This window comes from Hyperoodon ampullatus (assembly GCF_949752795.1).
Source record: "Hyperoodon ampullatus genome assembly, chromosome: 6".
Lineage (NCBI taxonomy): Eukaryota > Metazoa > Chordata > Mammalia > Artiodactyla > Ziphiidae > Hyperoodon > Hyperoodon ampullatus.
The window spans coordinates 7,203,263-7,230,902 of NC_136919.1; the positions used below are offsets into that span (position 1 = coordinate 7,203,263).

Sequence of the window (27,640 nt, forward strand, 5' to 3'; positions counted from 1 at the left end):
TGGGGCGGTCATCCTCCACTCTCAGTTTCCCCTTTCATCAACAGGGGGGCTGGCATCAGTTACCTACTGCTGTGTAACAAGCCAGTCCCAAACCTAGTGCCTTAAGACCATCACCATTTTATTGTTCAAGATCTGCAACTTGGGGGCTTCCCTGGTGGCGCAGTGGTTGAGAGTTCGCCTGCCGATGCAGGGGACACGGGTCGTGCCCCGGTCCGGGAAGATCCCACATGCCGCGGAGCAGCTGGGCCCGTGAGCCATGGCCGCTGAGCCTGCGCGTCCGGAGCCTGTGCTCCGCAACGGGAGAGGCCACAACAGTGAGAGGCCTGCGTACCGCAAAAAAAAAAAAAAAAAAAAGATCTGCAACTTGGCTGGCTCAATTCTGCTGGGTCACTAATGCAGCTGGTGACTCGACTGGGCCTGTGTGGTCCAAGGGGCCTCCCTCAAATCTGACACTTAGCTGGGGCTGCTGGCCCGGGTGCCACGTTCTCCTTCATGTGGCCTCCAGCAGAAGAGCCAAGGTTTTCATGGCCGCAAATACTCTCCAAGAGGGCAAGCCCCAACGCACCAGAGCTCACCAAGCCTCTGCTTGCATCACGTCACTCTTGTTCCACTGGCCAAAGGAGGTCACATGGCCAAGGTCAGAGCTGATATGGGAGAGGCCTATACAAGGACATGGATTCCAAGAGGCACGATTCGTGGGGGCCGTGACTGTAACAGTCCACTGGCCGCCACAGAAATAAGTGGGCCAGGATTCCCCTGAGGGCCTTTCCAGACCTGGTGTCTGGTATTCTGAGCTTCCTGGGACTTGTTATGCTACAAAGGAAGTTCTTGAAGACTGATTCAGGGTGTGGTGGGGGGATGGGAAAAGGACCCAGGAGCCAGCTCAAAGGGGCTCCCACTGGGAAAATCTGTGACCATTTGAACATCAGAAAACTGATTGTAACTGACTGTAAACATCAAATAAATAGTAACCTACGAGTCCACAGTGGTATTCAAAAAAGAAGAGGTAAAACTCTTTGCGGAATGCTATTCAGCAACAGAGAAATAAAATACTGATACATGCCATAAAAGGGATGAATCTCAAAAACATTATTCTATGTAAAGAAGCCAAGCACAAAAGATCACATGTTGTATGGCTCCATTTACAGGAAATGTCCGGAAAAGGCAAGTCATGAGAGAAAGTAAATTGGTGGCGGCCTGGGGGCTGCAGTTGAGCATAAGGGGTCTTTTGGGGTGATGGAAATACTCTAAAACAGGGTCCCCAACCCTTGGGTGATGGACCGGTAGCGGTCCGTGAGCAGTGGGCGAGTGAGTGAAGCTTCATCTGTCTTTACAGCTGCTCCCCATCGCTCGCAGTACCGCCTGAGCTCCATCGCCTGTCAGATCAGTGGCGGAATTAGATTCTCATAGGAGCACGAACCCTACTGTAAACTGCGCATGCAAGGGATCTAGGTTGCACACTCCTTATGAGAATCTAATGCCTGATGATCTGAGGTGGAGCTGGGGCAGTGATGCTAGCGCTGGGGAGCGGCTGCAAATACAGATTAGCAGAGAGGTTTGACTGCACAGAGACTGTAATAAATCAGTTGCTTGCAGACTCATATCAAAACCCTATCAGTGGGCTTCCCTGGAGGTGCAGTGGTTGAGAATCCGCCTGCCAATGCAGGGGACATGGAAAGGAAAAAAATCGTGTACTGAGGTTGCTGAGATCTACAGTAAGAACAAATCTTTTATCCATGAAATTATGAAGAAGGGAAAAGAAATTTGTGCTAGTTTTGCTGTTGCACCTCAAGCTGCAAAAGTTACAGCCAGTGTGTGATAAGTGATTAGTTGAGATGGAAGAGGCATTACATTTGTACAACATTTTGAGACAGACCATATTCACGTAACTATTATTACAGTATATTGTTATAATTGTTCCACTATTCTTGTCATTAATCTCTTACTGTGCCTGATTTACATAAATGAAACTTTAGGAATTCCCTGGCGGTCCAGTGGTTGGGACTCCGTGCTTTCACTGCCGAGGGTGTGGGTTCAGTCCCTGGTTGGGGGAACTAAGATCCCGCAAGCCACGCAGCGTGGCCAAAAACTAAATAAATAAATAAACTTTATCATAGGTATGTATATATAGGAAAAAACGTAGAATATATAGGTTTCAGTACTATCCATGCTTTCAGGCCTCCACTGGGGGTTTTGGAATGTATCCCCCGCCCATAGAGGGGATTACTGCACCTTTCGAATAAACTTTGTGATGTCTGACCGCCCATGAAAACTTCTGAACACCTGGTAAGCTCAGATGTGCTCCATTCCTGCTCCAGCCCTCCCCGCTGGCTCTTACCCACTCAGCCATTTACAGTGACCAAGAGGCTGAGTCTGCACCCCTGCCGGGTCCTGTGCCTGTATCTTAAGAGGTGTGGACAACGAGGCCCCTGAGCTAAGCGACCTTACCTAGATGCTGCCGGAGCAGGATCCACTCCCAGGCTGCCCCACCCACATCTATGCCCTTAAGTGCTGCAGTGGCACCCTCCCCACGTTCACCCGAGGGACACATGGCCCTGCCAGGCTGCCGAGCGGCTCATAGGCTGCCTTCCACGCTGCCTTCCACCTTTGCCCTCCTGGCGCCTCCCCCAAACTGCACCCCAAAGAGCAGGCCCCCAGGAAGCAACAGCCACACGTGCACGGCAGTGTGGAAGGAAATCATTAAATCATTTATTTGACTCGGAGTCAATGTGCACACGCCCTACCGTACAAAAGTGGGAAGCTGCAACAAATCAAGTGCCAGAGGCAGTGCATGGACGTGTAAACAAAGACAAAATGAAAATGCCACTTCTGTGTGATTCGGAGCAAATCAGAGCAGCCGGGGGCCCAGGGCCAAGATGACATTCACAGCGCGGGGAAGTGCAAACGAACGGAATGTCAGGTCCTTCCCACCCGGGAGGCTGCTCCGTCCAGGGCAGCGACTCCAGAGAAGTGGGTTTGGAGCCAGAAGCACGGTTAGCGCACAGCGGTCCTACAGTCTGGGGGGCAGGAGGGACCACGTGGGGGAGGAACTGGGCTCAGAGATAGTGGGCCCTCTTCCATCCCCGCTCCTCCCCGCCCCCAAGGGCCAGACCACCCCCCGCCCCGGACCCCTTTGCCATTCAGGGGAGGGTGCCCCCCCCATCTGAGCCAGTCCCAACTCCAGAGTGTGGAGAACCAGGAGTCTGTTTCTCTTGTAGGCCTCTCCACCTGGAAAGGGGCAGACCTCAAAATAAAGTGTTAAGGCAATAAATAAAGCAGCCCACCTCAGGTGAAAACACTGTAAGAGAAGTGAGTCTACAAATGCCGGCCAGCCTTCCTCTGCAGGACCAGCGGGGAGGCGGGCTCTGCACCGCTACATGGCTTGAGAGCATTTGTCATCGAGCTGAAGGCAAAGTGCCGGGCAAGTTTCTTGTCCTGATGCTGGTCCAGCCGCCTACATCCTCTAACCTCCCGTGATGTGGCCCCTGGGCCCCCTCACTCCAGGGGCCCTGCTCCTGCTGACCCACGGTCAGAGCCTCCGGCTCAGTGCCTAGCACCAGCCAGGGAGTTCCGGGCTCACGGAGGGCGGGGCAGGGACGAGGGGACCAGCCCCACCTCCTCCGTCTTTGGTGGCGGCAGAGGTAGGTGGGAGGAGAAGTGACAGCCTTTGGCAGGGCCAGGGTATGTCAGAGGACGGTGTCCCGGTTCAGTGCTTGGGTTTGTTCAAGGGCCTGGTCCCCGCCCTGACGTGAGCGCAAGGAAAGCGGGCCCGCCTCTGGATGGCCCGGGCCCGCTGCCCACCAAGGTGCCCCCCGGCCACACTCTGTGGCTCCCACTCTCCATCTCTGGAGCAGCACATTCTCTCGGGTGGCAGCGGGCCGTCAGGACTGGCCGGGCAGATGCCTGGATCTGAGACTGTCCAGCCCAGGTGCCTCCACCGCAGCGCCCGGCCACCCCCCCTTTCATCTCCACCCTCCCAGCCCCACTCGGCAGCCCCGGGGCGGCAGGAGGTTTTGGGCACCCACCCCTGGGGCATCGCATCTCTGCCTGTCCTGATTCTCCTCACAACCCCTCAGGCCCCACTGGCCACTGGTGCAGCCTCTGCTTTCCCACGAACACCTGAGGCGGGCCCCTCGGGGCTCCACGCCGCTTCGAGGAAGTTCATCCCCTGGGCCTCGGGGATTCCCAGGTGATGGAGGTTGGGGTGGGGGCGAGGTCAGGGGCGAGCACCCTTGGCCACCATGGCCTGGGCTCTGCCACTGCTGACGGCCAGACGCCCAGGCCTCCAATGCCGACCCCAAGGCCTTCTCTCTGCCATCAGCCGCGTGAATGAGGACCAGCCAGCCACCTCTCCCGGTCCACACCCACCACTACTGCAGCTCCTCTGGGGGCCCGTTCTCTCGGGGCAGCACGCCGTTCAGGCCAACGCTGCCGGCCACTGGCGCCCCCAGGTAGCCGAGCAGGATCTCGCTGCGGCGCCGGGAAAGCTGGAGGATGTCGTCTGCCAGCGCCGGCACCGATGTGTAGCGCACGTTGTCCAGGTCGAACATGTCCCTCAGGTACTGCACGATCTGGTGCTGGGGGAGGGGGCAGGCACTGGGCCTGGGCCTGGGCCTGGGCCGGGGCCCCTGCTCCCCCTGCGCTGAGGTCCTCCGGGCCACCCACAGCCTTTTCCTTCACCGCTGGAGCCCTGACCCAGCCCCTTCTGTTCTCGGCTCCTGCCCTCCCGGGGCTTCCTCTGGACCCACCCGGGTCAGGCTCCCAGTGGGAGGAGCAGCACAAGCTCTCAGACACCGAGCTCCCTGTTTACCTTAAAGAAAGCACAGACTTCAGAGAGCTGAGGCTTGGGTCCGAGGAAGCCGAAGGCTAGGATGGGGCTAACGTGCTCCGATACGGAGTAGAAATGGGAGATGAAGCCATCAGGCACCTGTGGAGGGTGGCAAGGCTGAGGGCGGGACCCAGGCAGGGTGAGGCAGCCAGGCCCTGGGGTCGTATTAAGAGCCGGGGCTTTGGGCTTCCCTGGTGGCGCAGTGGTTGAGAGTCCGCCTGCCAATGCAGGGGACGCGGGTTCGTGCCCCGGTCTGGGAAGATCCCACATGCCGCGGAGCGGCTGGGCCCGTGAGCCATGGCCGCTGAGCCTGCGCGTCCGGAGCCTGTGCTCCGCAACGGGAGAGGACACAGCAGTGAGAGGCCCGCGTACTGCAAAAAAAAAAAAAAAAAAAAAAAAAAAAAAAAAAAAAAAAAAAAAAAAAAAGCCGGGGCTTCAGAGGGAGGCCCGGCTCATTACTGTCCTTGCTAGGTGATGCCGGGCAAGTGACTGGGGCTTTCTGGTTTTTTTTGGCCACACCTCGCGGCTTGCAGGATCTTAGTTCCCCGACTAGGGATTGAACCCAGCCCTCGGCAGTGAAAGTGCCGAGTCCTAACCACTGGACCACCAGGGAATTCCCACGACTGGGGCTTTTGAAGCCCTGGTTTTCACCTCTGCAGAATAGGGGCAACCTCGGGGCTGTGGTGAGGGCTGCACGAGGGGCCCGGGGTGCGCTCAACACAGGAAGTGCCCAGAGCATGTGGCAGTGGCAGCTGGTATCAGCTGGGCAGCAGAGCCGGGCTGGCAGAGGGGAACAATGGATCGCAGCAGCCCGGATAGTGCAGCCAGTCGCCGCCTGGGAGAGCAGATAATGCAGCCCGATGGGCGGGAGGGAGGCTCTGCCTGCTCCGGGAGCATCCTGCCCCGCCCACGCGCCTCCACCAAGCCAACCGCCACTGCTCTACACGTGCCCTTCCTCCCTCTGAAGACACCCTTTCCCCACTTTTGATTCCTCTGACATTTCACAATGGCCTGCTCTGTGCTGGGCCCTGGGTGGGAAGATGAAACATCTACGTGTGCCTTTGAGGCCCTCCTGGTCAAGGGAGAGGTAATGGCAGGACAGGTGGCCGGTGCTGTGACAAAGGCCAAAAGGTGCAGCAGGGCCTGGGGGCTCAGTAAGACCTCCCTGCACGAGCCCCATTCCTCTGCCCAGCCCACACGTCCTGCCCCTAGACCAGGATCCAGCACACACCAAATGGAGGGTCAGCTGAGCTGGGCACCACACCCACGGCCCCCGCGTGGCGCTCCCCAGAGGCCCTGTCAGCTCACTCACCATCAGCAGCCTCCTCTTGGCTTTCAGGACAGACCAGCAAGCAGTGGCCAGGGCCTAAATCAAAGATGGGAACCCCCGGGGGGTCAGACTAACAGGCCGGGCCGGCAGCCGCTAGCCACCCCCAGTCCGGGACCAGGCCCTTACCCCCAGCTCATCCCACCCCAAGCAGGGAGATGGGGACGGCTGTCTGAGCTCTGTCGTCTCCCTGCCCTCAATTAGGAGTTAGGCGCACCTGACTCTAACCCTTCTGGGCGGCTCCCTGGACGAGCCACCAGTGTTCTCTGGGCCTCAGATTCCTCATCTGTAAAATGGCCATGACTCAGCAGCCCCAGCTCACTCAGTGACTGTGGGGATCCATGGTTACCGCCTATAGAAGACCAGCCGCACCCCTCTCCAGACCACCCCCAAGGCACACAGCGCGGCCGCCCTGCAGGGGCCTGTGCTCAATGCTCTCCTGCGGTACCTCTTGTTTCTTTTCTTCCCCCGTACTTTAACTTATTTAATGCATTCAAGTGGAACAGCATGAATGGCAGCCCAGCAATGAGTGGAAGCAGAAGGGAAGGGCACGTCCCTCCGTGCTATACTGGTCAGAGGAGAGCCAGGGGATCCTGTGCGAAGTTCTCCAGGGCAGGGGACTGGTGTGCCCAGCAGGCCTGGATCACAGCGGCAGGCAGCATCCCAGTGGCGTGACTGCTCCCGGAGGGGTGGGGAGCCAGCCTTGGTGCCCAAAGCCAGGGACGGAGGGATGTGGGATCCAGGCGCACGCGTGGGGTCACGTGAGCGTGTGCGTGCCTGGGAGTGGGGCGGCCACCCACCGTCTCCTTGAAGCTGTCCGACAGCCAGCGGTTCCTCAGGACGGCGAGCACCGAGGACGGGGGGTTTTCCAGGTCCTCGAAGGCGTCCATGAGGATGAAGTCCAGCACGATGTCGAAGAAGCTCATGCACACCACCTGCGGGGGGCAGCAGTGCTCTGAGGGCAGAGCGGGCAGGGTGTGCAGGGGCTGGGTGGGAACACCGGGCTGAGCAGGCACACCAGGCGGCGTGAGGAGGGGCCTGGGGCAGGCAGGGCAGGAATGGGGGCTTCTAGCAGCCATGGAGCCATCGTAGAGCCTCGGAATCAAGGCAGAGCTCCTACAGGCACCTCCACCCGGTTCAAGGATCTCAGGTGCGGGGGACCCCAGGACACCGAGGCTCAGCAGAAACAACTCACCCCTCGGCCCTCCAGCTCCAGCCGCGTGGTGGCCCAGGTCTCCGGCCGCAGGGCATAGCTCAGCATCTCCTCGTAGCTCTCCAGGAAGCCTTTGGGGCTCTGGGGGGCGAAGCAGAGCCTGTTTTGGCCGTGGGAGAGGCCCCAAGACGCAGCTGGACTAGACCCACAGGGGCAAGCTGGCCTGTGCATGAGGGACACACCAAGGCTGGGCCAAGGCCAATCCCTGAGTAGCAGTCATGGAGAGAATGGGGCAGGAAGTGTCCTGTGCCTGCCTCCACACACCCCTGCAGCGCCCAGGGCAGGTCCCGGAGGGATGCAACACCAGGGGCGCCCAGCAATGTCTCACACCAGCTCGTTACTGAGCACTGACCGCCTTCCAGAAGATGTGCACATGCCACAGAAGGCGCTCACTTTGGAAGGATGCGCAAGGGTGTGAGGTCGAGCCAGCCGCCAAAGTTTCAGATCTCCGCAATCATCGGCCTCACTGGTGAAACGGGAGAAGCTACAGCCCCACACTTGGGGCTACTCTGGGGGAGTCAATGAGCTCGTTCATGTAACACAATCAGGCAATAAATAGTGTATAGGACTAATGCTGCCAGGAACGGAGATGGTCAGCACACAGGAGGAATTCTTCACTCTCTGGGACTGGGAGGCTTAGCTGGGGCTTACGACACAGTTTGCAGACACAGATGTAATTCACGGACGTGGAAAGCTAGTACGTGCCAGGGCTGACCTAACATGGATCAACTCATTTAATTCATACAGTCCTACGAGGGATGGTCCAATATTGTGCCCACTTTACAGATATGAATCCTGAGGCTTCAGATCACTGATGTGCCCAAGAGCCTGGCAGAGTGGAACTGACACAGAGCAGCAGGGGCAGGTTGATGCCATTTATAAGAACCACCAGCAGAGGGGGCATTGGATGGATGTTCACCAAAATGTGAACAGGGTGGCGTTGGGGACAATTTTTCTTTCTTTTTGCATCATCTTAGTTTTTTCTACAATTAGCATGAGTCATTTTTATAATCTTTTCTCTTTTTTTTGCCATGCCACACGGCTTGCAGGATCTTAGTTCCCCAACTGGGCATTGAACCCGGGCCATGACGGTGAAAGCCTGGAATCCTAACCACTAGGCCGCCAGGGAACTCCCCTTTTTATAATCTTTTTTTAAACTATTTTCATTAAGTTTTAAAGAGAATTTGCTAGGATGACCCTGGGCTGTGCCTTAACCTCCCCAAGCTTCAGTTTCCTCATATGTAAAAGTTGACAACGAAGCTGAAGATGAGGGTTGGCCCCTGCTGACAATTTTTTTTTTTTTTTTTTTGCGGTACGCGGGCCTCTCACTGTCGTGGCCTCTCCCATTGCGGAGCACAGCCTCCGGACACGCAGGCCCAGCGGCCATGGCTCACGGGCCCAGTCGCTCCACGGCATGTGGGATCTTCCCGGACCGGGACATGAACCCGTGTCCCCTGCATCGGCAGGCGGACTCTCAACCACTGCGCCACCAGGGAAGCCCCTTGCTGACACTTTTGATGGCCACTGGCATCAGCTCGTGACATCCCCAGGACACGCCCATTTACACAGTAGGGGACTGAGGCTTGGGGAGGCTTCATGTCTGGCCCCAGGCATAGCAAGGAGGCGGCCTGATTCCACAATTCCAGAGCCTGGGTGTGTGCAGGGGCTGGCATCTTCCCAGACAGAGGCCACCCCAGCTCTGCTGCCTGGAAAAACCTGACAGGGCTGTCAGTTACCGCTCAGTCCAGGGCTGGGAGTGGGGTCTGGCGCTCAAGAGCTGCTAGATAGCCAGCCGAGCCTCTTCTTGATTTCTTAATCAAAATCAAGCCAAGGACTTCCCTGGTGGTGCAGCGGTTAAGAATCCGCCTGCCAATGCAGGGGACAGGGGTTCAATCCCTGGTCCGGGAAGATCCCATGTGACATGCCACAGAGCAACTAAGCCTGTGTGCCACAACTGCTGAGCCTGTGCTCTAGAGCCCCTGAGCCACAACTACTGAGCCTTCGAGCCACAATGACTGAGCCCACACGCCACAACTACTGAAGCCTGCGCACCTAAAGCCCATGCTCCGCAACAAGAGAAACCACCACAATGAGAAGCCTGTATGCAGCAACGAAGACCCAACGCAGCCAATAAATAATAAATAAATAAATAAATAAATAAGTAAATAAAATCAAGCCAAGTCCTGTAGTGGTGCAGAGGCCGGAGAGAAAAAAGCCGAGCCTCCGGGCCCTTCTGGGAGCAGCCGCAGAATCGGCCGTCCACTAAAGCCCCTGACACCTGCTGTAGCCTCACTTGCCCTTCTTCACTTGTTCGTCCTTTCACCCTCCTGGGGAGGCCAGAAAGAACAGGCTAAGGGCATGGCTGGGCTCAGGCTGACTGGGGTTCAAATCCCAGCTCCACCCTAATCTTGCTTAGTGACTGGGCAAGCCCCTCTACCTCCCCAGGCTCACTTTCCTTTTCAGCCGAGCAGATGGAGACACCAGGATCAAATGAGCTACCAGAGGTGACGAAATGTGAGTGAAGCACCAGGCTCGCTGTGCTGCTCGGTAAATGGCAGCTGCTGGGAGGATAATGAGTTGTCCCTCAGAATCTGCAAAAGATTAGGTCCAGGACCTATGCAGATACCAAAATCTAGATGCTCAAATCCCTTATATAAAAGGGCACAGTATTTGCATATAACCTAAGCACATCCTCCCCTGAACCTTAAATCATCTCTAGATTACTTATAACACCTAGTACAATGTAAATGCTAAATAAATAATTTGCTGGTGCGTGGCAAATCCAAGTTTTGCTTTTTGGAATTTTCTGGATTTTTTTTTTTTTTTAGTATTTTCAGTCTGAGGTTGGTTGGACCCACAGATGCAGAACCTGCGGATGTGGAACCCACGGATATGGTGAGCCAACAGTATTCACGTTTATGGAGCAGCTGCCCTGTGCCAGGCCCTGGGCTGGGCACACACCTGTGCCAGGAGAGCAGGGCTTCTGGCCCTTGTAGGAATGAGGAGGATGCAGGGTGATAGGCAGGATGAGCCCAAGGGCTCTCAGGACACAGGGGACAAGTCAGGTGACGTTCTCCTGGGGAAAGAGCTGGGACTCAGAAGGCAGGTGACCAAGGAAGAGAAGGAGGGAGTGGGACAGGGACTTCAGGATACTGGTATGTGTTCCACCTTCTACCCTGGGGGCTGGTACACAGGGGTTCATCTTTCCATTCATTAAATCCTACTTTTTAAAAAAAATTTATTTATTTTTGGCTGCATTGGGTTCTCGTTGGGTTCTCGTTGCTGCACGCGGGCTTTCTCTACTTGCAGCAAGCGGGGGCTGCTCTTCATTGCGGTGGCTTCTCTTGTCACGGAGCATGGGCTCTAGGTGTGCAGGCTTCAGTAGTTGTGGCACGCAGGCTTCGGTAGTTGTGGCTCGCAGGCTCTAGAACGCAGGCTCAGTAGTTGTGGCGCACGGGCTTAGTTGCTCCACAGCATGTGGGATCTTCCTGGGCCAGGGCTCAAACCCGTGTCCTCTGCATTGGCAGGCAGATTCTTAACCACTGTGCCACCAGGGAAGTCCACATCCTACCTTTCGATACTCTTATGTGTGTATTTTACAACAAAGTAACTAACGACAACAAAAAGAGTTGAGGAACAGTGTTCCAGGTGCTGAGCGACCAGCATCTGCAGAGGCCAGATCAGGGAGGAAGTCTGTGAGCACCAGAAGCCCTGAGGCCACAGAGCAGAGCTTGGTCTTTACACCAAGGGCAGTGGGAGCGAGGGTGGGTTTTAAGCAGTTGGGTGACGTGTCAGAGGTGACATTTCAGAACGATTACCTCACATTACGCCCAGCCCATGAGGAGGAAGGACTCAGAGGAGAGAGGCGGGTTCAAGAGCTTTGCTCAAACCCACCAAAAAAAAAAAAAGAAACACAAGCGGCCAAATAAACATGAGAATGTATGCAACCTTGTTAATAATCTAAGAAACATAAAGTAATGGATGAAACAAAGATTAAAAAGATTACAGGGACTTCCCTGGTGGCGCAGTGGTTAAGACTCCACACTCCCAATGCAGGGGGTCCAGGTTCAATCCGCGATCAGGGAACTAGATCCCACATGCATGCTGCAACTAAGAATTCACATGCCACAACTAAGGAGCCCTAGAGCCGCAACTAAGGAGCCCACCTGCCACAACTAAGGCCCAGCACAACCAAATAAATAAATACATATATAAATAAATATTTTTTAAAAAATTACAGGCAGACGTCGTTGATACTGCAGGTCTGGTTCCAGACCACCCCAACACAGTGAATATCTCAATAAAGGGAGCTGCATGAACTTTTTTGGTTTCCCAGTGTGTATAAACGTCATGTTTATACTATACTGTAGTGTATTAAGTGTGCAATAGCATTATGTCTAATAAGACAATGTACATACCTTAATTCCAAAATGCTTTATTGCTAAAAAACACTAACCAGCATCTGAGCCATTGGTGAGTCATAATCTTTGTGTTGGTGGAAGGTCCTGCCTCGATGTTGATGGCTGCTGACTGATCAGGGTGGTAGTTGCTGAAGGCTGGGATGGCTGCAGCAATTTCTTAAAAATAAGACAATAGTGGGGCTCCCTTGGTGGCACAGTGGTTAAGAATCCGCCTGCCAATGCAGGGGACATGGGTTCGAGCCCTGATCCGGGAGGATCCCACATGCCACGGAGCAACTAAGCCCGTGCGCCACAACTACTGAGCCTGCAATCTAGAGCCCGCAAGCCACGACTACTGAGTCCATGTGCCGCAACTACTGAAGCCCACGTGCCTAGAGCCCGTGCTCCGCAACAAGAGAAGCCACCGCAATGAGAAGCCGGCACACCGCAATGAAGAGTAGCCCCCACTCACAACTAGAGAAAAGCCCGCGCACAGCAACAAAGACCCAACGTAAACAAAAAAAATAATTAATTAATTATTTTAAAAAAAGAAGGGCTTCCCTGGTGGCGCAGTGGTTGAGAGTCCGCCTGTCGATGCAGGGGACGCGGGTTCGTGTCCCGGTCCGGGAAGATCCCACATGCCGCGGAGCGGCTGGTCCCATGAGCCATGGCCGCTGAGCCTGTGCGTCTGGAGCCTGTGCTCCGCAACGGGAGAGGCCACAACAGTGAGAGGCCCGCGTACCGCAAAAAAAAAAAAAAGAAAAAGAAAGACAACAGTGAAGTTTGCCACATCTACTGACTCTTCATTTCACAAACGATTTCTCTGTAGCGTGCAATGCTGTTTGATAGCATTTTACCCACAGAACTTCTTTTAAAATTGGAGTCAATACTCTCAAACCCTGTTGCTGCTTCATCAACTATGTGTATGTAATATTCTAAATCCTTTGTTGTCATTTCAACAATCTTCACAGCATCTTCACCAGGAGTAGATTCCATCCTGAGAAACCACTTTCTTTGCTCATCCATAAGAAGCAACTCCTCATCCATTCAAGTTTTATCATGAGGTTGCAGCAATTCCGTCACACCTTCAGGCTCCACTTCTCATTCTAGTTCTCCTGCTATTTCCACCAGACATGCAGTTACCTCCTCCACTGAAGTCTTGAACCCCTCAAAGTCATCCAGGAGGGCTGAAATCAACTTCTTCCAAACTCGTTAATGTCGATATTTTGACTTCTTCCCACTAATCACAAGTGTTCTTAATGGCAACTGAAATGGTGAATCCTTTCCAGAAGGTTTTCAATTTACTCTGCCCAGATCCACCAGAAGAATCACTATCTAAAGCAGCTGTAACCTTACAAAAGGTATTTCTTAAATAATAAGACTTGAAAGTCAAACATGATTCTTTGATCCATGGGCTACAGAACGGATGTTGTGTTAGCAGGCATGAAAACATGAATCTCGTACATCTCCATCCACCTTGGGTGACCAGGTGCATTGTCAATGAGCAGTAATATTTTAAAAGGAATCTTTTTTTCTGAGCAGTGGGTCTCAACAGTAAACCATGTTGTAAACAGATGTGCTGTCATCCAGGCTTTGCTGTTCCATTTATAGAGCACAGTCAGGGTAGATTTAGCATAATTCTTAAGGGCCCTAGGATTTTGGGAATGGCTAATGAGCACTGGCTTCAGTTTCAAGTCGCTATCTGCATTAGCCCCTAACAAGAGAGTCAGGCTGTCTTTTGAAGCCAGGCATTGACTTCTCCACTCAAGCAATGAAAGTCCTAGATGGCTTCTTCTTCCAATAGAAGGCTATTTCATCTACATTGAAGGTCTGTTGTTTAGTGTAGCACCTTCATTAATTCATCCACACTTAACTGTTTCACCTTGTACTTTTTTTTTTTTTTTTTGTGGTACGCAGGCCTCTCACTGTTGTGGCCTCTCCCGTTGCGGAGCACAGGCTCCGGACGCGCAGGCTCAGCGGCCATGGCTCACGGGCCCAGCCGCTCCGTGGCATGTGGAATCTTCCTGGACCAGGGCACGAACCCACGTCCCCTGCATCGGCAGGCGGACTCTCAACCACTGCGCCACCAGGGAAGCCCTCACCTTGTACTTTTATGTTATGAGACGGCTTCTCTCCTTAAACCTCATGAGCCAACCTCTTCAAACTTTCCTTCTGCAGTTTCCTCGTCTCTCTCAGCCTTCACAGAATTGAAGAGGCTGGGCCTATGAGCCATGGCCGCTGAGCCTGCGAGTCCGGAGCCTGTGCTCCGCAACGGGAGAGGCCACAACAGTGAGAGGCCCGCGCACCGCAAAAAAAAAAAAAAGAAAAAAAATTACAACAGTAACATCAAAGATCACTTATCACCATAACAAATAGTGATAAAAAAGTTTGAAAAATGGCGAGAATTACCAGAATGTGACAGAGACATGAAGTGAGCCAATGCTATTGGAAAAATGGCACCAACAGACCTACTCGACACAGGGTTGCCACAAACCTTCAACTTGTAAAAAACTGCAAAGCACAATAAAGCCAAAACACATACAATGAAACGAGGTATGCCTGTACTGATATCCAGTATGGGCCAAGATGTAAGGAGACACAGTCTTATACTGCTGGCAGGGGCTCAAGTTGTTAAGGCATTTCGGAGGGTAAACTGGCACGATCTGCCAGCCTTCGAAACGTCTGCGCCCAAGACGCGGCCTTGCCACAGCTGGGCTTTGCCCCACAGAAGATCCCACAGGTACCTAAAGAGGTCTGATTATAAACAGACTGAGTATAACAGCGGTGTCTGTGATACTGGAAGAGTCAGACACAACCCAAATGTCCGTCCCTGCGAGGACAGATTAACCAGAGCCGACCCACCCGACAGAATGCTACCCAACTGGTCCATCTATTGACCCGGAAAGATGGACGAGATGGACTCTTACAGAACAAAATAAAGCTGCAGAACAGCCCGTAGAACACAAACCAAGCTTTGGAAGTTAAATTACCATATTCAAAGATTAGAGTCTATGGAATGGAGGAGGGAACATACATCAGGTTGTGCGCAGTGGTTCCCCCTGGCAAGTGGGGCTCCCGGCGACCCTGTACGGTTTGCATCTCATAATCGGCGAACTTTGTAAAACTGTGTCGTGTTGTAGTCAGACATAAGAGGCAAGACAGATCCATATTTTTCAGAATTAGCACAGGGAGCAAAAAAAACCCAACCCTTTCCCTGCTCTCCTATGGCCTGCAAGATGAAGTCAGAGCTCGTCAGCTCGATTTTAGACTGGGTTTTTTCTTTTTCTTTTCTTTTTTTTTTTTAACAGAACTAAATAAAAGTTAGAAAGATTAAAAAAAAAACAAAAAAACAAACAACGCAGGGGGAAGAAGAGTCGAGAAGAGCCCCCGGCTCCCTGCTACCTTCTCAGCCTTGGTCATCAGGCCCGTCACCATCTGCCGGCCAACCTCCCCGAAGAAAAACTGGTGACTCTTGTCCTCCAGGAGGCCCTAAGGAGTGAGGAGGGAGGGGGTGAGCTGACAGGCTGGCGGCCCCCCAAAGCCGTGGACAGGGCAGCACCGTGGGCTGGGCAGGTGGCCATCCGCGCAGAGGAGCCTGCTTGACTGCCCCCATCCCCCCAACGCGCCCTGGACCGCACCCACCTCGAAGGCTTGCCGCACACAATGCAGCTTGGCCAGAAAGTCCTGGTCACTGTAGCAGCCCAGCAGTTCTGTCCTGAGGGGAAGCGCAGAGTCACAGCACCTGGGCCCCAGCCAGCGACACCCCCGTGGGAGCCCTGGGTGGCCCTGCCTCCACCTGGTAGTGTGACCTCGGGCAGGTGGCTGCCCCCCTCTAGGCCTCAGTTTCCCCCAAACCCAAGGAAGGGGCTGACAGGATGCTCCCTGAGGTCGGGTTGCCTCGATGGCACTGGGCGCCCCCGGCAGGTGTGGTCACTGGGGGTCGGGCTGACCTCGGCCTCCTTTAGGCCCCAACCAGCAAAGGACCCTCTCTAGCAAAGGACCAAAATGGCCAAATTGCTCCCAAGGCCAGGGCAGGGCTTTCTGGGGCAGCTAGAGGTGCCCTGATCTGGGCACTTTATCCAAATCCCAAGGCTTCAGCTGGGGCTTTTGGCCATTTTTGGTCAGTGAACTTTAAACGCACATACTTAAATCTGGGCGTCATGACCATCATACAGAACAATTAATTTAAGGTGGATAAGAGCCCTAAATATACCACACAGGAGAAGACTGAGGCTAAGAGAAGTCAGGAAACTTGTCCAGGGCCACACGCCACAAAGTAGCAAGACCTGGAGAGAACCGGGGTCTGTCTGTCTCCAAAGCCTGGCTTCTGCACGGCTCCTTAAAGGAGTGTGTCAGAACACAGGGCTCAGGGACAGCGCCCACCGTGCTTCCGTGATTGGACCCCTCTGAGAACTTAGAACACCTACGAATGATTGTTATTTTAATTCCTTATATTAATTAGTTATTGTGATCGTCAACCCTAGACCTGCCCGTCTTGTACCGGGGCCATCCTAGGGTCTCCGAAGCTGGGGCAGGAGCCACGGCCAGACCATCCCATCCTCAGCCTGCCTCAGCTGGGTCCCCACCAAGCCCTGCTGGCTTCCCCAGCCTCCTCCAGGGGGACAGCCCCCACCCCCCGCACCTGCCTCCTTCCCCCCCATGCTCACCTGAGGGTCCGGCAGTGCACTCTGCCCTCCTTCGCCAGCTGCAGGGCCTCCTCGTAGGCGGCGGCAGGCCTGGAGAGTGGGCTCGGGTAATCTCCGACCTGCAGGGACTCAAAGAGCTGGGGGGAGGGTGGAAGCCTGTGTCAGCAGCATTGGCGGGTGGGGGCGGAGCCCTGGGGTGGGTCAGGGGCAGCTGCCCAGGGGACTTCTGGCGGAGTCCGCCCTAGGGGCCGACGCTTCAGAGGGAACGTCAGCGGGAATGCTGGCCGAGGGCAGAGGCCCGGGTTTGAGTTCTACTCTGGCTCTCAGCATCCCCATCACCGGGTGCCCTTCCCAAAGGGACCATCTACTGGACACACACCCGTGTCCTCCCACCCCAGGAGAGGACAGCCGCCTGGCACACGTGGCCATGGCAGGAAACTAACCAAGCAATGAGCACTCGGTCTGGAGAAGGGAGAGGCCGGCATGGGCTGGAGCCGCTGGGGATGGGGACTCCTGCCCTCACTCATAGGACCTACGACCCCTGGTTTCTCAGGCTTCCCCATTCCAGCAACACTGAAGAGTCCCCCGGCGACCTCCAGATTCTGCTCCCATCAGAGGAAATTTCCCCTTCACTTTCCCACAACCCAGTGCTCGCCCGCCAAGGAGCCGCGCGGGAGCCCTGGCCTTCACCCCTCTCCCCGCAGCCATCCCCCCAACCCGCGTCACCTCAGTGGCGGAGAAGAAGGAATCCTCCGAGGTCAGGCTGTCCTCATGGTCCACCCGCAGATGCAGCGAGCCCTCGGTAAGGGGCAGCATGAGGGTCCGCTCTGGGCAGAGAGGGAAGGGAGGGGCTGCGCTGAGACTCCTGAAATCACCGAGCTTCGAGCTAAATGTACACCAAGCCTCCCAACACCCGATTCTGGACGAATGACGCTGATGGTGGCAAAGCTCCTATTTTCTGCGCTCACGTCAGGGGACCTGCCACGTCCATACCGCCTGACCCTGAGGCCTGTGGGCCCTGAGCTCTGAGGGCAGGCTGTGCTGTGCTGTGTGGCCCTGGGCAAGTTGCTCCCCTTCTCTGACAAGCTGAAACAGCCTCTGATGCCAAAGGGCCACTCACTCAGCACTGCCATCCCCACCCGCTCAAGGGCGAAGGGGTCTGGACACCCAAGGGGACTTAGGAACGGTTCACAGCCCTGAATGCCCCACCAGCCTTCTCTGTCACACGGGGAGGCCAGAGGAAGTGGGACTGCTCTGACGGGGACAGAAGTGGAAGCTGTGTCACCCTGGCCGGCCCTCACTGGGCCCGTGTCACCACTGGTAGAGCCAGGGAGCCCGACACTCAGTAGTCTGATGTTCCCCCCCGGGGGCGGACAGCACCCAGGGAAGGGCCCTGGGGGGTCACAGTCACCACAAAGGGTCTGGCACGCAGCAGGCACTAGAAGACCACTGGCTGTTTGGCTGAATAACTTCATTACATCTCAGTGATGTCACGCCCCCTGACCTCAATGGGCAGGGCAACGGCACGTGTGTTCTCAGCCCTGTGGCCTGCTTCGGGCTAATCTCCACGTGAGCCACCCTCCGCCCACCCGGTGTCCGCAGAATAGGGCTCAAACCAAACACCTGGAACAGCCGGCAGGGGCGATGTTGACATACAAGCCTCAAGGCCCGCTCCCAAGGGGATGGGGCAAGGCACACCGGCCAGGGACTCCCAGGGCCTCATTCCAATTCTGTTCCCGCCTGTGGGGCCTCAGTTTCCCCATCTGTGCAGGGAGGCACTGATCAGATGAGGTCGTGGGCCCTGGGGATCCTGCGCCCCAGCCCCGCTCACCGAGGTCCAGCAGCATGTTGTCGGCCGGGAAGGTGGACCCGAACTCCTCCTGCAGGTGGTAGGCCCGGTGCAGCAGGGACTCCAGCTTCTCCGCAAACTCCCTTCGCTGTGACTCTGGCTGTGGGTAAAACAATGACGGTCAACCCAGGCCCCCCAAGCTCCCCACGCCAACGGCCCCTTCCTTTAACCATGATGGGGCCCCAGGCCCCGGGGAAACAGGGGACAGCTCTGAGGCCCAGCAGCAAGCGCAGGTCTGGACTGAGCTGCCCCACACAGGAGCCACCAGCAGCGCACAGCCAGTGCACACTTGAAACTCGGCCAGTCTCACCTGACATGGGCCATAAGCATAAATACACACCAATTTCAAACACTTAGTATCCCCCCGCAAAAAAAACCCCAAGACTACAAGAACGTGAAATACCTCAGTGATTTTTCATCTTGATTACATGTTGAAATGATAATATTTTGGATATACTAGATTATAGAAAATATATTATTAAGTCATTTCAGGGCTCCCCTGGTGGCGCAGTGGTTGAGAATCCACCTGCCAATGCAGGGGACACATGTTCGAACCCCGGTCCGGGAAGATCCCACGTGCCGCGGGGCGATGAAGCCCATGCGCCACAACTATTGAGCCTGCGCTCTAGAGCCCGCGAGCCACAACTACTGAAGCCCACACGCCTAGAGCCCGTGCTCCACAACAAGAGAAGCCACCGCAATGAGAAGCCCGTGCACCGCAACGAAGAGTAGCCCCTGCTCGCTGCAACTAGAGAAAGCCCGCGCGCAGCAATGAAGACCCAACGCAGCCAAAACTAAATAAATAAAATTTAAAAAGTCATTTCACCCATTTCCGTTTGCTTTTTAACGTGGTCTCCAGAAAATTTTTAATAAGATACACGGCCTCCTACTGAACAGCGCTGCTCTAGACCCGAGCAGACCTGGTCCAGACCTTGGCGCCACCAGTTCCAAGCTGTGTGACCTTGAGAAAATAACTCCCTCATTCTGAGCCTCGGTTTTCTTATCTGTCAACTGAGGTAAGAGAACCTACTTCCTAGGATTTTAGGGAAAACGTGAATGAAATAAGGCATATAAAGTACTTCCTACAAGACTGGCTCATGGTGATGGCCAGTAAGTGCTGGCTATTATAATCAGAGGGCAGTTAGGAGCCCAGAAAGAGCTGGGTTCAACCTGTTCCTGTTAACCATGTGCACTTGGGAAGGCATCGCACCCCTGGCACCACAGCCTGTGGCCTCAGTGACCTCTTCGCTGCCCTTGGCCTCCAGACCAGGGTGTGGGAAGACGGGGGCACTGCTCCTTTGAACCCAGGAGCTTCTGGGCCAGGGGGCCAGGCACGGGCAGGCCTGACTCTGTTTTCCACAGAGGCTGCCAGATCCTGCAAGTACATGTAACCAGACCCTGGGGAGGAGACAAGGGCCAACTCGGGCCTCAGGTCACTGGGAGAAAGAGGCGGAAGCATTCAGAGAGGGACAGTAGGATTGTAATGGCTGCCTTTCACTGAGCGCTAGCCCTGGACCGGCAACTCGCTGTCCAGCCTCAGGGCTTCCTTGAGGCAGGGATTGCCATGACCCCACTTCACAGAGAAAACTCAAGGAGGTTATGTGGCCCAGCGCACCCAGCTAGAGCCTGGCGGAGCCCATGGGACCCCAGACCTGCTGGCCGTCTTGCTCAGTAACCCCGCTCAGTGTGGCCAGCAGAGCCTTGTAGCTTTGGCAGATCTGCCAGCTCTTTCTCTGGGAAGCCACCTTGGGATAGAGAATGGTTTCTTACATACGACACAAGTGACAAAAGAATAATTAGATACACTGAACTTCATCAAAATTAAAAACCTTTGTCCTTCAAAGGACACCATCAAGAAAATGAAAAGATTGGTAATTCCATGGCCATCCAGTGGTTAGGACTCTGCGCTTCCAATGCAGGTGGCACAGGTTCGATCCCTGGTTGGGGAACTAAGATCCTGCAAGCCGTGTGGTGCGGCCAAAAAAAAAAGGAAAGGGTAAAGACAACCCCCAGAATGAGAAAAAACATTGACAAAAAAAGTACAAGAAAAGCCTTCTCCTCCTTTCCCTGCAGACCCTCTCCTCATAGATCACTGTTAACAATCTCCTGTGGGGACTTCCCTCGTGGTCCAGTGGTTAAGAATCCACCTTCCAATGCAGGGAACACGGGTTCAATCCCTGGTCAGGGAACTAAGATCCCACATGCTGCGGGGCAACTAAGCCCACACGCCACAACTACTGAGCCCTCGAGCCACAACTAGAGAGAAGCCCAAGTGCCACAACGAAAGATCTCACGTGCCACAACTAAGACCCGATGCGGCCAAAGATATAAAAATAAATAAATAAATAAATATTCTTTTAAAAAATCTCTTGTGTTCTGTCCAGAGGGAAATAAAAGTGCACATACACACCAGCAGTTACCAACAGGCATATGTAGGCAAGGATGGATGTCTTTTTAAAAATGTACACATCAGCAGAAATTAGTACAACATTGTAAACCAACTATACTTCAATAAAATAAATAAATAAAACGTACACATGGGTCATGAATCACTATGTTATATACCTGTAACTTACATTATGCTACACATCAACTACATCTCAATAGAAAAAAATGTACACATGGGTCACTATACACATTCTATATCTTGCTTTTTTCACTTAATAAAATATAGCGGAGAGAGCAACCTAACAGCCCATACAGCTTTCCTTCAGCCTTTTATTTTTTTTCTTTGCCTCGCCGCGCGGCTTGTGGGATCTTAGTTCCCCAACCAGGGATCGAACCCCCACCCCTTGCATTGGAAGCACGGAGTCTTAACCACTGGACCGCCAGAGAAGTCCCTCCTTTTTTTCTATTTATTTTATTTATTTTTTAGGGGGGGCGGGGGGGCTGCGTTGGGTCTTTGTTGCTGCACACGGGCTTTCTCTAGTTGCAGTGACTGGGGGCTACTCTTCGTTGCAGTGCACGGGCTCTAGGCCTGCGGGCTCCAGTAGTTGCAGCACATGGGCTCAGTAGTTGTGGCTTGTGGGCTCTAGAGCGCAGGCTCAGTAGTTGTGGCGCACGGGCTTAGTTGCTCCGCGGCATGTGGGATCTTCCTGGACCAGGGCACGAACCCGTATCCCCTGTGTTGGCAGGCGGATTCTTAACCACTGCGCCACCAGGCAGGCAGATTCTTAACCACTGCGCCACCATAAAGGCTGCCTAGTATTCCAGACCCCTACTGATGGGCACTTACAGTCTCCAGGTTTTCATCTTTTTTAACTACTACAAAACAATTCATCCTAGGACATATATTTGGTGTGCTTTGCACACAAAAAATTTTATTTTGGCTTTTCCGCTTTATTTCTCTTTTCTGATATTGAGATAAATATTCACTTATAGAAAACTTGGACTGTGCCAAAAAAAAAATGTATAAAGAAAAGACAAGACAAAAGCTGTGTGACCCAATCAACTATGAACACACGATATTTCCCTCCAGCCTTTCAAGAATGCTTTTTTTTTTTTTTTTGGCCAAGGGGCATGCGGGATCTTAGTTCCCCGACCAAGGATCAAACCCATGCCCCCTGCGGTGGAAGTGTGGGGTCTTACCCACTGGACCGCCAGGGAAGTCCCCATTTTTTTTTTTTTTTTTTTGGCTGTGTTGGGTCTTCGTTGTTGCACGCAGGCTTTCTCTAGTTGCAGTGAGTGGGGGCTTCTCTTGTTGCGGAGCGCAGGCTCTAGGCATGCAGGCTTCAGTAGTGGTGGCAACGTGGGCTCTAGAGCACAGGCTCAGTAGTTGTGGCACACGGGCTCAGTAGTAGCGGCGCGCGGGCTCAGTAGTAGCGGCGCACGGGCTCTAGAGCGCAGGCTCAGTAGTTGCAGCACATGGGCTTAGTTGCTCCGCGGCATGTGGGGTCTTCACGGACCAGGACTCGAACCCGTGTCCCCTGCATTGGCAGGCGTATTCTTAACCACTGCGTCACCAGGGAAGCCCCCCGTATTTTCTTTATGTAGTCAGGATCAGGCTGTAATCACCAGTGTGATTTACTGAGTAATTACCAAGTACCAGGCATGGGCTAATGCACCTTACGTGAACTTTCTTACTCAGCTGGGTCAACATCCTGGTCAAGGGGAAGCTCCCACCCAGGAGGACGTGAAGGGCTGGCAGAAGGCGGCACTGCTAGATGCCTCCCGAGCGTGGCCCCCCACCAGCCACACCACCAGCCTTCCCGGTGGCCGGGGGTAGGAGAGACCCGGGGGAGGACTGCGTACCTCGGACGGCACCTCGGACGCGGTCTCGGGGCTCCGGAGGCCATCCCCCCTCTGCCCCACGCTCAGCGCCTGCTCCCACTTCTGCAGAGCTTCCTCGAATAGCTCCATGCCTGAGTGTGGGCGGGGGAGACGGGAAAGAGGGGTGTCAGGCCCCAGTGGAGGGAGAGCAGCCATGCCCCCCACCGCGTCACTCAAGACGGGGCTCAGAAGAGAGAGGAGGCAGGAGAGCCCGGGAGGATGGGAACAGCCAGGACCGCGTGGACCAGGTCCTGACCCCTTTTTCAGGGCTGGCCAGCTCGCAGGCCTTCATTCAGACCAGATCTGTGCCTGGAGTCTCTGCCCGGTCCAGAAATGGCTGGAAACCATTGAGACGGGGATCTGGGGTGGGTGGTTTTGGAACTGGTTGCAAGCAGCACCCAGAAAACCCAGCCCAGGCTCCCGGGAGGAGGCCACGCTCCCCACTACCCTGCCCCGGCTGCGGGGGTGGGGCGGGCGCTGGGCAGGGGGGTGCCCAAGGCCGGCCTCCTGGCCCGTACCTTGCATGTAGAGGCTCTCAGCATTGCCGCTGCTGGTGGTCACGGGCTCCTCCATCCCTCTGGTGTCCCACGGCCCCGAGCATGCAGCCACAGGGCTGGATGAGTTCACCACTACCATCTGGGTGCCAAGTAGCGCAAGAACCCGAGAATAAGGGATGAGGCCTTCCCAGACCCTTTGCAGGACCCCTGAGCCTCCCCCCACCCCCTGCCCCTCACCACACGCCACGTGCCCTCTGCAATACCATCCCTGATGCCAGCCCCGGGCCGCAGTGGCCGAGCCCTTGGTCCAGCCTGCTTCCGTCAACTCCAAGTGCCTGAGGACGGGTCACAGAAATGGCCAAAGCAGGAGGAAACACTGAGGCCAATGCCCAGCCCGGGAAGCTGCAGCCTCCTACGAAACCCACCCTGAGCTCCACTCCCGAAAGGCATGACCCCCTCCCTGCTCCGGGGCTCCACTAAGAGTGGGACAGGGAGGACTCAAGGAGCACCCATTACATACAGGCCGGCAGGGCCCGGCTGTCGCCCACGCGTCTCGCCCACACGAGCGGCCACCCGCCTCCCAGGCGGGAGCAGAACCAGCTCTTGCTCGTGCCTGGGTCCCCAGGGCAGTGGGCGGCTCAGAGCTGGGGCTCAGTGCTCGCTGGATGAGTGAACAACTAGACGAGTGAATGAGCCAAAAGCCGTTCCCCAAGAGAAAATAAACTTCTCTTTGTCTTATTTATCTCTATATCCTCAGCACCTAGTAGTCCCTGACATAAAGCCGGTGCTTGCTCAGTGTCTGATGAATGAATGAATGAATAAATGAATGCACTTTCATGGGTAAGTATCTTCCCCAAGAGATCAAAGCTTCTCTTCCGCATTTATCCACCTTTCCCTCACCAATGCCCGGCACACAGTGATCACTGACCATCCCTGGAAGTCTGCACGGATGGATGTGTGAATGAACCAACGAATGAATGGATGGAACCTCTTCTCCTACCTTCCTACCGGCCCAGAAGCCCCCGAGGGCAGAGACCGGAGCCCCAAGGCCGTGACAGGCACCCTGCTACCCTCACCGAGGCCAAGCTGTGGGAGGAGCCTGAGTGCTTGCTGGGCTCGATGGAGGAGATGCCGCTCAGAGTGTCGTTGCTCTTGCTACTGGGGCTCTGGACCCTCCGGCTGGAGTAGCCTGTGAGGAACAGGAGGAGAGGGGTCATGCCAGCTTCCCACCCAGCCTTTGCACGGCTGTTGCCCGCTCCGGACCCCTCTCCCCGTCCTCATCTGGGAGTCGTCCTGACCTTCTAAGTCAGGGTGACAGCAGAGCACCCCCAGGGCGTGCACCTAGCAGCAGAGGGCTGGGCCCCTGCCCCTTGTCCTGCTCACTTCCGTACCCCTGTTACGCGGCGCAGGGCCTGGCCCGGAGGGGCCTGGATCTGCTGGGTTAAGCCTGAGAATGAGGCCCAGCCACTTCTGCCTCCTGACTCAGCTTCCCCTGTGTTGTTGATTGACTGACTGATCTGGAATTCTCCTCCTTTGAAAAAGGATTTGAGGTACCAACTTTTCAAAATACATAGTTTTGTTTTGGTTTGGTTCTTTTAAGTGAGAAAAGTAGGGAAGGCAAAATAAGGTGGAACCAGAGGTGGTGCTGGTACAAAGTAGGCAAGCAAGAGGTTAGTCCAGAAACGACTCCAGGCTTCCAGTGGGGCCAATGCAGAATGGAAAGCCAGCTGTGCCAGCATGTCTCGTGGTCTTGTTCTAGATTAGTCTACAAACTTCTCTGTCCAATTGAAAACACAAAAACTTCCCTTTTGCAATGATCATTCATAATTAAAAGTCATTGTCGGGCTTCCCTGGTGATGCAGTGGTTAAGAATCCTCCTGCCAACACAGGGGACATGAGTTCGAGCCCTGGTCCGGGAAGATCCCACATGCCATGGAGCAACTAAGTCAGTGCGCCGCAACTACTGAGCCTGCGCTCTAGAGCCCACGAGCCACAACTACGGAGGCCACGTGCCACAACTACCGAAGCCCGCGCGCCTAGAACCTGTGCTCCACAACGAGAAGCCACCGCAATAAGAAGCCCGCGCATCGCAACGAAGAGTAGCCCCCGCTCGCCGCAACTAGAGAAAGCCTGCGCACAGCGACGAAGACCGCCGCCAAAAATAAATAAATTAAATGAAATCAATTTTTTTAAAAAAGTCATTGTCACAAAAGGAGATTTTGCCTCTTAAAACAAGTTTCTTCCAACATGAGAGCCTTTGAGGACTCCTTGCCTTGGAAAGCGATCTGTATACGGCAAACACGGGGTTACTGGGTTACAAGATTAACGGGACCATAAGAGGCTTTTAAAGCCACACCAGCAGACACAAAACAGGTCAGTGGCTGCCAGGAGCTGGGGGCAGGGGAAAGGGGCTGACTACCAAGGGCCCTGGGGGGATTTAGAGCAACAGTTCTTGATTGTGGTAGTGACTGTATGACTATAAGTGTTTGTCAAAACTCAAAAAAGGGTGAATCTTACTGTATGCAAAGAGAAGAAGAGGGGGATGGTGAGAATACCAAAAGGCTCAGGAACCATCTGGCCCTTCTGCTCCTGAGCCAGGGCACTTGCATCGCTGGACGGAGGAGCCGCACCCCACCAGCCCACCCTGGACCCGGGGCTCCCAAAGGGTCCTCAGATAATGAGAACCATCGCTTCCAATGACATGTGCATCCGGCCACATCACCCAGCAAATCCTTACAATGACTTGCTTCCCAGGTGAAAGGGACTCAGCTTGGAGACAGGTGGTCACTAGCCCAAGATCTCAGCTCATAGGGGTCCAGCTGAGACTCGACTCCAGGTCAGGTCCTTCCCCACCACCTCACACCTACCTTTCTTCACTGACGGGACCTTCCTGGCCATGAGGATGGGGAGGGGCGCTGTGCCCAGATGCTCGCCTCCCATCTCGGGGCCGACCTGCTTCTTCCGCCGTCGCCTCTTCAGCTGGTGGGCGGCCAGGGCCAAGGCCACAGTCCCCAGGGCCGTGGCAAAAAGGACCTTCCGCAGGCCTGGTGTCAACCGCAGCTGGGAGAAGGCAGACTGCAAGAAAAGAGGGAGCAGCCAGTTACATCTCCCTGGGAGAGCTGCCCTGAGGAACGCGTGAGGGGCAGGGAACGCGTCAGGCCCCCAGGGGATACCTCCTGACCAGGAATGACTGAGAGGCAGCCACCTGCAGGGGACTGTGGGGGTGGGAGTTGGGGGCCCTGGCCTCTGAAACCTGGATCACAGAGATGTAAAAGAGGGGGACGGGGGATGGCAAAATGACAAGGCCAGGAGATCGCATCTGGGGTCCAGCAGGTGTCCCCAACACCATCGGTCAGCATTCTACCAGCTGCAGTGACTGAGCACCTATGCCAGCTACTGCACCAGGATTTCGCCTGTGTTACCTGTCCGAATGCCCATCATTTTCCAGGTGAGGCACCTGAAGCTCACACGGGTTAGGACGCACGCTTAAGGTGACAGAGAGGCAGAAGCGGAGCTCAGGTCTGCCCGCCCCACTTCTCCATCTTCAAAGACAATGACGTTCACTTTACCCGATGGTCCATCTGAACACTCCCCTGCTCCACCCTCAAGCTGCCTGCTGGACCGGGAGCCCCTCGAGCGAGGCTGCATCCCACAGGGCAGAGCTTCAGGAAGTGTCAAGAGGACTGGTCAGCCACAAACATTTAAAGTTGGCAGGCATTACTGACCTCTTTTATAAACTGAGAAACTGAGGTCAGGAGTCCACATAGGCCTGGGGTGGAGACTGGGCTTGGGACCCCAGACTCCGAACCCAGTCCTCCTTACTCTGCTCAAAGAGGATTGCCTGGGACAGCAATCACGAGGGCCCAACTTTCCTGGATGCTGAGGGACCCTGGGATGAGTGGCTCAGTGTTTCAGGGACCAGAGGGGTAAAGGGCAGGACCACAACCCGCCCCGATCTTTACCTGCCCAAACGTCGTGTAAAGGAACACAGGGATCTCTGCCACCGTCATGGCCAGGGCCTGGATCATGGACATACCCTCAGTCCTCCGGAATGCCATGGCAGGATGGGCACCCCAGGCGAGAGCCCTCGGGGCCGAGAGCTTCCAAGGAGAACGTCTTCAACTGGTTGCTGGCTGGGTCCCGGGCAGCATCCACGCCCCGAAAGGACAGGGACACACATACCAGAAGGTCCCTCCACAGAGCTGAGAGACAGACGACCAAGTCAGCCACAAGGGTGTGTGCATGTGAGCATAAAGAAACACACACAAGAGTGGGGGATGAGGTGGGAGCAAAGCCCACGTGTGGAATGCGAGGCCTGGAACCAGGCCCCCGCCTTCTGCACCTGCCACCAGGAAGGTAACCAAATGCCCCACGGACTTTCTGCCCACCTTGAGCCCTGGGAGCAGAAGGCAGTGTCTGACATGCTGGCCCAAGTGAGGACCCAGAGCCTGGCAGATGGATAGGTCACTCTCAAACTTGGGGCTTTATACCACACTTTCTCAATCTTTTTAAACCCATGGCCCACGTGCTAAGCAAAAACCTTAGGCCTCTAAAGGGTCAGACCCCTGAGTGAGAATCATTGCATCTTTTCCACCTCCCACAAAACCAAGA

The 27,640-nt window shown here is 55.0% G+C and overlaps 1 protein-coding gene across 2 annotated transcripts; it reads right to left on the reverse strand.

The window, feature by feature from the left end:
* Positions 1-4,370: 4,370 nt before the first annotated feature.
* MIGA2 (mitoguardin 2) lies at positions 4,371-27,087 on the reverse strand (the record flags this gene model as incomplete). Of its 2 annotated transcripts, XM_079706413.1 has the most annotated exons (15): positions 4,371-4,577; positions 4,811-4,927; positions 6,141-6,194; positions 6,956-7,090; positions 7,351-7,449; positions 15,171-15,257; positions 15,411-15,483; positions 16,436-16,551; positions 17,141-17,241; positions 18,246-18,363; positions 22,515-22,624; positions 23,051-23,168; positions 24,106-24,218; positions 25,897-26,104; positions 26,992-27,087. In XM_079706413.1, the coding sequence occupies 15 exons, from the start codon at positions 27,085-27,087 to the stop codon at positions 4,371-4,373; spliced, it is 1,752 nt and encodes a 583-aa protein (XP_079562539.1). The 2 variants fall into 2 exon arrangements, with proteins under 2 accessions (XP_079562539.1, XP_079562540.1); XM_079706414.1 differs by lacking the exon at positions 4,811-4,927.
* Between the last annotated feature and the right edge of the window lie 553 nt (positions 27,088-27,640).